Source organism: Heterocephalus glaber, unplaced genomic scaffold (assembly GCF_053883595.1).
Source record: "Heterocephalus glaber isolate CG9 unplaced genomic scaffold, H.glaber_assembly_v1.0 deba00001744, whole genome shotgun sequence".
NCBI lineage: Eukaryota > Metazoa > Chordata > Mammalia > Rodentia > Bathyergidae > Heterocephalus > Heterocephalus glaber.
In genome coordinates, this window is record NW_028258450.1 from 2270865 (window position 1) to 2279821 (window position 8957).

The following is an 8957-nucleotide window of genomic DNA, read 5'->3' on the forward strand; positions in this document are numbered from 1 at the left end:
GCTCCTGTCGGTCTCTCTCTCATTCCCGTGTGTCTACCGCGCACCTGCTCCTGCTGCGGGATTGGGGACGCGCTGTGATTGTGACACCCCCACGTTCAGCCCCTCCCATACACGCTCCACTCAGCTGCAAAGCGCAAACCCAACCCTGGTCCTCTCCTGCCCAGAACCGGCCATGGCTTCCCAGGGAGTCTGTGACAAAACCATGCTTCTCATTCTGGGCCTGTGTGGCCTGGCTCCTGCCCCTGTCTTCAGCTGCACTTCCTGCCGTGTCCCTCTGTGAGAAGCCAGGCATAGCAATGATTCGTCTGGTCCTGACCAGCACCTCCTGGTTTTCCTGCCCCTGGGCCTTTGCACATGCTGGTCCTTCTGCCCTAAAGCCCCTTCCCCTTGATGCCAAGTTACCAAATACACAAATTTGGGGAGTGGGTGTTGAGCAGCATTTCGATGCCTGTCTGTCCATCTGCATGCTAAGGGTGACACATCGTGGGACTTACTGTCCCTCAGCTGTGAAGGAGGCTGTGCCCAAATGTCCCAAGAGCTCCCCAGATCTGAGAGGGTGATGGTGTAAGATGTTTTCATTCATTCATTCACTCATCAAACGCTATCCAGCATCCACTTTGTGATGGCACCAACCAGGACAGTCACAGCCTGGCCCTGTCAGCATCACAGGGCAGTGGCAGTGGGTGGGACAGACCAGTCCCCAGACAGCGATGGCAGAGAGTGGTTGTCACTACCAACCAACTGCAAAATCTCCCTATATCCAACTGTCTCCCTTCCACTTGTAACTCAGCTGTCCTTCTGTTCTTGCCGGCTCCAGGACAAGGCTCCAGCTTTTCTCCTGCCCTCCCTGTGCACAGCACCCCTCTGTCTGGGTTATTGCCATCAGCACAGGAACCTACCCTGGTCTTTGTGTCACTGAACTTCCCAACAAAAGGTCCTCTGTCCTGACTCTCCTCCTCTAATAGGTCCCTGCCTCTGGGATCTGTTTCACCATAAGCAGCCATCCAGATGTGCAGAGGCTGCTGCAGCTGTGCTCCAAGGGGGCCTGGCTACTGCTCAAAGCAGACTTTGGCATCATCTATGTTATGCTGGTTTTAGGTGCATACAGAATGAGTTGTGAGGTCAGAGATGCTTCCACCCAGATTTCCAAGGAAGGCCTGGGAGGCCAGGCAGTGAGGCCTGAAAGGGCAGTGCGTGAAGCTGTAGGAATGAAGGCAAGACCTAGGGCACTGGATAAACCAGAAATGTGGGACATCTGCCAAGACAGCTACAGGCCCTGAGTAGGAGCTAGCCCGAGAGAGAGGCTCTGTGTGCTGTGACCCAAAAAGCCCTGGAATGGGCCTCCCACAGGCCCTCAAACTCATATCTCAAAACTATGTGGTCCAAGTTTTGGGATTCTGCTCAGTGGCACCAAGTCGGCTTCACAAGTGCAAGGTCCTGAGTTCAATCCCCAGTACCAAAAAAATCTATGTGCTCTAGACTTTGATTATAGAGCTATAGGACCTAAGGTTTGCCCTTCTGGGGTTTGTTTTTTTTGGTACTGGGGATTGAACTTGGGATGCTACACTTGCAAGGCAGGCAGCCGGTGGCACCACTGAACTAAATCTCCAGCCCCCTGCTGGGTTTTGTTTTAAATCTTGTTGTTTTTTTTCTGTTACTGGAGACAGACTTTGCACTTGCCAGGCAGTCATGGTGCCACTGAGCTAAATCCCCAGCCCCTGCTGGGTTTTGGTCTTGCTTCAGTTTGATATTTTTAAATCTTCCACCACCAGCATTTTGGAATGGGAATGATTACCTGTTGCTCTTGTACTTTGAGATTATAAAACCTATCTTTGATTTTTTACAGTGATTCACTGCTTCAGTCTCAGAGAAGGCTTTGGTTTTCTTTTGTTGTTTTTTGAGATGAGATCTGGCTATGCAGTTCAGGCTGCTCTTGAACTCAGTATGTAGCCCAGGCTGGCCTTGAATTCAGTGATCTTGAACTCAGCCTCCCAGTGCTGGGATTCTAGGCATGTGCCACCATGTCCAGCTTTCGGAGGAGACTTTGGATTTGGAGTTTTGAGAAATGCTGAGACTGCTGAGACTTTGGGGAAGCAATCATTGTGTTTTGCCTGTACATGGTATAGTTGCATATGTCAGGTGAAATTACTAATTTATTCTTGGGTTTATTTCCAGGTAAGAATGTGTTAAGGAGATGTGTTTGTGCACCAAGTTGACAAGAGGCGAAACGTGGTAATAAAGCTTAACTATATCAACTTGACTGGGCTGGGAGCCAGAGAAGGGATTGGTGTGCCTGCCACAGGGACGTGATTCTGGGCACTGTATGGGCAGCAAAATGACTTCACGAAACTCTTCCCCCGTTCCTGATGCAAACTCTCAGTAAGACAGGCCCAGAGGGGCTCCCTTACATAAAGGGCCAAAGGAATGGACTAGGAAACAAACAAGTCCTGCTACTCTGCGAGTTAACCATTGAAGACAGAATTTTCCCCCTGACCGCAGGCTCAGGGTGTGATGCCACTCTGAGGGCCTCTTCAACATTATACTGGATCCCTGTCAGCTGGAGAAGGCAAGACAAAGAAAGGGCACACAGGTGAGAGAAAAGAAGGACTGGGTGTGGCGGTGGTCGCCTGTGATCCCAGCCCTGGGGAGGCAGAGGCAAGAAGATCACAGCAAGTTCAAGGCCAGCCTGGGCTAATCATGAGTTCAGAACAGAACAGAAAAGAGCAGAACAAAAAGGAAGAGACAAATCTGTTGGAAGTGGTGGTACATTCCTGTAAGCCCAGCATGTGGAAGGCTGAATCAGAGCATTATTGTGAGTTTGAGGCCAACTCGGGCCACATACTAAATTGAAGGTCGGTGTGGACTATATAGGAAGACCTTGTCTCAAAAGACTAAATAATTTAAAAATTTTTACAAACCACCCTGAACTTCATATGACACTGTCTCTAAAAAGGAACAATCAAAAACCCTTCCCAAATGACAAAGTTGATTACAGATAAGGTGTCATCAAATTATATGTCAATGATTAAAATTTTAAAAATGTATTGTCAGATTGAGTTCAGTGGTTCCGTTGCCTGCCTCAAAAGAGCAAAGTCCCAAGTTCTATCCCTGATACCAAAAATAAACACAAAAACATATTCTCCCCCAGAATGTTCCCTCTTGCTTCCAATGCATTTATCCCAGCGTTCTGGCCACTTTCTGAAGCAGCTCTGGAAGTCCTCTTTTCTGTCTTTATGGTGCGATCAAAAATACAGTGACCGCCACTCCAGATGCCTTCCAATGGGAAGGTAGGCTTGTGTAGGCATTACCTTATGTCCTCATCCTCCGCATTCACCGGACCTGGCAACATGCAACTTCTGGCTCTTCCCCAAAGTCAAAATGACCATGAGAAGTCAAACATTTTAATTAATTTAGGACACAGAGGCAGCCACCACATCACATCTAAAGACACTCGCGAAAGACTTCCAGGAAGCTCCAGAATGATGGAATCAGTCCTCTTTTCCTGACTTTCTCCTCCATCCTGACCACCACCTGACATACCATGTACTTTATCTTGCTTACACCCATCTCCCCTGGCTACAAGATAAAGTTCCATGAGGGCAGGACTTTGATTTTTTTCTTTTCTTTTTTGTATTGAGAATCAAACTCAGGAGCTTCCACTTGGCAGGCAAGTGCAGTGCCACTGAGGAACATCCCTGGGCCTGATTTTTTTTTTTTTTAAGAAAAATAACATTCAACACAGGAAATATGTACCAGTACATGATGTATCCTGCCTGTTCTTTTTCTTTCCCATTCCCCCCTTATGTACAATAGTTTTGTTTCCATTTTTTTCAATGTTCTCTCTTTTCTTGTCCCTCTTTCCTTTCCCCCTACCTCCTCCCTTGTTCCCTTTCTCATTTAAACATTTTCTTCCCATTTTCCAATGTCTATTGTAGATTTTAGGACTTTGATTTTTTAAAAATGTGTTTTGTTCACTGTTACATCCCCAGTACCAAGAAGATGCCTGACACAGAGTAGGTGGTCAATAAATAGTTTTTTTGATTGTTTGTTTGGTACTGGGGATAAAACTGAGGACCTTGTGCTTGGTGGGCAGGCGGGGTGCCACTGAGCTAAATCCCTGGCCCAAAAAATAGGTTTCTTTTTTCTTGTTGTTGTTTTTTGTACCGGGGTCAAACTCCGGTCCTTGGGCTTGTGCAGCAGGCGGGAAAACCACTGAGCTAAATCTCCAGGCCAAAAAATAGGTTTTGAATGAATGAATCCAGGTGACAATGGGAGGGATGACAGGGTGGGGAAGGGGCAGCTGGTGACAGGCAAATCCACACGGAGCCCCTCACCCACTCACCTCGTGCGCGTAGGCCTTGCCAATGCCGCTGGTGGCTCCTGTCACCACTAGGAGAGAGAAGGAAGAGGGCAGGTGGGCGGCTTCCTCCCTGAGGTCCCTGCCTGGGTTCCCTGTCCCAACCCCAGTCCATCCGGGTCCCCCAGGCTCAGGTACCTCCCACCCGGAGGAGCCCCCTGTGCTAGGGCTCGTTACTCTCGCTGTCCCCTCGCATCTGCACACAGCCCCAACCACTGTTTCTGTCTTTTCTCTAGACAGGGTCTCCCTGTGTAGCCTGGCTGGCCTCAGTCTCCCCCCGGTGCTCCCGACTCAGCCTCCCCAGGGCTGGGATCACAGGTCTGCACCAGCGCAACCAGCTGGACCAGTCTCCTACTGCCTGGGAACCCAGGCTTGGCACGTGAAAGCGCTGTTGCACATAGGTGACCAGAGGCGTCCTCCCCTTGTCCCGTCCGTCCACTGGCAGCTCTCTCTCCGCCACCTGCTCCTCTCACCTGTACAGCTCTGCAGACTTAGTGCCCCTCCTGCCCTGGTCGCCCCAGCCTTTTCCTCTCTTGCTGCCACGAGTCCCTTGGCCGCTGCCTGGATGCAGCAGGGGGGACTCTCACCTGTCACCTACACCCGTCACCCTTCACCTGTCCTCGGTCCTGCAGCCCCAACCCCACCGCCTCGGGAGGACCCTGCGCCCCTTACCTGCCCAGGCTCCCTGCGCCCGGAGCCAACGGTTGCCGCGGCGGACCTGGGGCAGCAGGTACAGGTACACTGCGCGGGCCACCCCCCAAGTCGCCCGCAGCAGCAGCCAGGAGGCGGTGATGGCCCCCAGCGTGCTCAGCGCATCCCACCTGGACTCCATCGCAGCTCCTGCCCCGCAGCCTGGGACCCGCACGGAAAGCAGATGGCTGGCAGCGGGAGTAAATGCTGCTCCACTTGTTCTCTGCAGCCTCCCTAAAGCCGGCCATGCCCGGCCACGCCCCCGGGCCAAAGTTCACCCCCAGCCCCACCCCTTGAGCAGCGGTCTGAGGGGGGCGGGACTTGCATGCTGCGTGTTTCTGGGGGTTTCTGGGGCTGTTTGCTTCTGTCCCCCAATCAGCCTACCTGCTGTGGGACCCTGATTTGTTGTTTTGTTATTTCTTGGTTTGGGGTTTTGTTGACACAGTGTAGTTCAGGCTCGCTCTCTTAGTTACTTTGCTCATTGCTGAGGCAAAATACCAGACACCCAGAGTTAAAGGAACAAAGGTGAATTTTGCTCATGGTCCCTGATTGGCACGGTGGCGTGGCAGAGGGGCATCTCAGAGAAGAAACAGTCATTGGTGGGCAGAAGACAGAGAAAGACAAGCAGCAGCCATAAACAACAAGTGACAGGCGACCCTCTTGCTGTCCCTTGTATCTTATCCAGGCCTCCTACCCTTAGGGTGGTAGCACTCACACCCACGGTGGGCACCTCTAATCCTAGCCAGATCTGTGCCAAACCAGCCAGTGGACTAATGTAATACTCACACACTCTGAATCCCGGCATCACACACTCGATCCAGCCACTTCTGAAAAGCCCCACCTGTGACTGCATGAGGGTTTCGGGTGGGGATATCCAGGCCAAGCTGTAACACTGGCCTTGAATTCAGTATGCACCCCAGGCTGGCTCCAAACTCACAGCCATCCACCTGTCTCACCCTCCCAAGTGCTGGGATTACAGATGTGCACCTGTAACCACGTAACCACTCCTGGCCAGATCTTCACTTACACCATCCTTCAGAGTGGCCTTTGAATCACAAATGCTGCCCCTCTGCACCCACTTTGGGGACACCTCTTGCGGTCATAGTAAAAATTTATGCTGAAGTCTAGAAAGGAACTCTGGGTCTCCCTGAGAAGGTTTACTGGACTGAGCTGCTAGTGGAGTGAGAAGATCCTATTGGTCAGAGGTCAGAGGACAGAGTCCTTGATTTGGAAAACCTTCCATATGTGAAAAGATTTGACAGAGCTCTCATCCTAAACAACAGTCTCCTTGGTACAATGGGAAGACTGTATAGGAAGATCACACACCCTACAGAGGGAGAGAGGAAGGTGGCAGGTGCGGTGGTACAGGCCTGTGATCCCAGCTAGCCAGGAGGCTGTGGCAGGAGGATGATAAGTGAAAGTCCACCCTGGGGAATTTAGTGAGGTCCTGTGTCAAAATAAAGTTTAAAAAGGCTGAGGACATAGCTTCTCACTCCCTGTGTTCAATCCCTAGTACTGTGAAAATAAATTTAAAAATAAGAAAGAAGGGCACAGACATGTATATAACCAGCCTTAGGGACAACCTGTGGGAGGTTAGTAAAAACCAACCAAGGGCCAGGGATTTACCTCAGTGGATCTTCCACCTGCCTTGGAAGTGCAAGGATCTGAGTTTGATCCCTGGTACCAAAAAAAAAAAAACACAAAACCCACCAAACACAGCCGGCTATTTAGCTCAGTGGCACTGCCCCTGCCTTGCAGGTGCAAGGTCCTGAGTTCAATCCCTGGTACCAAAAAAATAAACAACAACCAAAAAATGATACAGAAATCAGGATCAGAAAAGTTCTGATATTCAGCATGAAGAATAAATAAATGAAAGATAGCTCAGCCCTCAGTGTCAACCTAGCAATCCGAGGATGGGTGCCGGCCCAGGACCACCCATGGGAGAAGGCGCTGAGACCACCAGTGCTTGCTGCTGCGCCTTCAAAACCAGCAGCCAGTGAGCCTGGCACCCTCTGCAAATACGGAGCCTCCCCGCTCGGTGCCTCGAGATGTTCACAGATGATGAGGAAGGTCAGAATGTTTGTTAGCTTGTCCTGTATGAAAAAAGAGGAGGGGGAGTGGGCAGGGCTGGGGGGAGGGAGGAAGGGGAGCTGGGTGTAGCTCAGGCCCAAGGCCCTGGGTTTGGGGGGGGGGTCTCTTTTTGGGTGGGGGAGACAAGGTCTCACTATGTAGCTCAGGTTGCCTTTGAACTCACTGTGTAGCTCAGACTGGCCTCGAACTTGTGGCAATCTCTTGCCTCAGCCTCCTGAGTGCTGGGATTATAGGTGAGCACCACCATGCAGGGTAAGGAACAGGTTTAATTTTTGAAAAGTGAACCCAAGATGTAGGTCCCTGTGGCTTCACAGCTGTGGGAGCGCTTAAAAGAACTTGGTATGGGCCCTTCCATTTAGGGAGGGGCGGATCTAAAGGTGACTCCATCTTCCAAACCTTAACACATGATCCTAAGGTTGAATTTTAGGGCCCTGAATTGAATTGAACTAGAGCCTCATGCTGGAAGGGCTTTATGCCCATATTCTAGTACAGCTCTTTCTACCTGAACTAGATTGATGCTGTGTTTTACCATTTTCTGTGTCTTAGGGTCAGTGGCTAGATCCACAGCTAGATGTGGCCTGTCAGACCATTTCCTAAGGGCTTAGCTGGAGAGAGGCTTTAGGAGCAATTTTAAGCCTTAGTAAAGCAATAGGTAACAGTTTTAGCTAAGGCTCTGAGGTTTCTTGGCATAGTTTTCTCAGGGTGGTTTGAACACCTACGTTGGCCCTTTCAACCTTTCCTGACATGCCACCATGGCTAGCTCTAGGCCCTGTGTCTGAAGGTCCCACCACCTGGGGACCAAGCTCCCAGCTCTTGAACCAGGAAAGAATCGCTTCCGGACCATACACCCTCCATCCAGAGCTCCCGACTCAGCCAGCCTCACCTCTATTTCTCAGTGTGCTTTCTTTTATTCTGAGATGGGGTCTTGCTGTGTTGCCTCAGCTGGCTTTGAACTCAGGGCTCAAGTGATTCTCCTGCCTCAGCCTCCCAGGTAGCTGAGACAACAGGCACTGCCACCCAGTCTGGCTTTCTTTTTGATGCATTTATGTCACACTCCACAATTGCTCTTTGCTGTAACAGTCGGGAGAAGGTAATTAATGTGAACTCCCATAACCTGGCACACCCTGGAGTTTCCCTGGAAATGTGCCCAGGTCCTGAACGCAGACTTCCACTCTGCAGCCTTCCCCACGGAGGATTGGACTCCAGCCTCATCTGCAAGCAGACTGCACCCCCAGGCATCGCTCCAAGGCCCTCAGCCTCCTGATCTCAACCTCAATGGCTACAAACAGCTGCTGCCTTAAAACAGGAACTGTCTCAGGCCCCTCCAAAGCCCACTTTAAAATGCCCAGTCTCTAAGAGGCTGAGGCACGAGGAGTGCAAACTTGAACCCAGCCTGGGCAACTTTGTGACTTAGTGAGATCCTGCCTCAAAAGAAAAAGAAAAGAAAGTCTGGGGATGCAGCTCAGTGCAAAGGCCCTGCATTCAATCCCAGTTCCACACCTGGAATGCTTCGAGAGGCGTCGTGGATAAATAAGTCCCTTTGGAATTTCTATTCAGCTGCCAGTGCAGAGAGACTTTTGTCATCTGCCCCTGGCCTGAGTGAATGGCATGCAGATGTAAGTGAACCAGCAAGAATACATGCACAGGGTACATCAGCAGCAGCCAAAGGAAGCAGGGCCTCAAGCCTATAATCCCAGCTGCTCCAGAGGATAAGGCACAAGAGTCACAAGTTCAAGGCTGGCCTGGGCAACTTAGAGACTGAGTGAGATCCTGTCTGTAAATAAACAGATACAGAAGAGAGACCCCTGGATTCACAGGA

The 8957-nt window shown here is 50.8% G+C and overlaps 1 protein-coding gene and 1 long non-coding RNA gene across 3 annotated transcripts in view; one reads left to right on the forward strand and one right to left on the reverse strand.

The window, feature by feature from the left end:
• The window catches only part of LOC110347259 (uncharacterized), a 27058-nt gene extending 23622 nt beyond the window's left edge, over positions 1 to 3436 (forward strand). Inside the window, exon 5 of one of the 2 annotated variants that reach the window (XR_015447187.1) lies at positions 2176 to 3436. This is a non-coding gene — a long non-coding RNA (uncharacterized LOC110347259). The remainder of the gene's footprint in view (positions 1 to 2175) is intronic. The other variant, XR_015447188.1, reaches the window with a different exon arrangement.
• LOC101723489 (very-long-chain 3-oxoacyl-CoA reductase-B) overlaps positions 1 to 5318 on the reverse strand; it is a 12838-nt gene extending 7520 nt beyond the window's left edge. Inside the window, exons 1-2 of the mRNA XM_087200735.1 lie at positions 5030 to 5318; positions 4343 to 4389 (exon numbers count right to left, since the gene is read on the reverse strand). Coding sequence (XP_087056861.1) covers positions 4343 to 4389; positions 5030 to 5189 — 207 coding nt within the window. The 5' untranslated portion in view covers positions 5190 to 5318. The remainder of the gene's footprint in view (positions 1 to 4342; positions 4390 to 5029) is intronic.
• Between the last annotated feature and the right edge of the window lie 3639 nt (positions 5319 to 8957).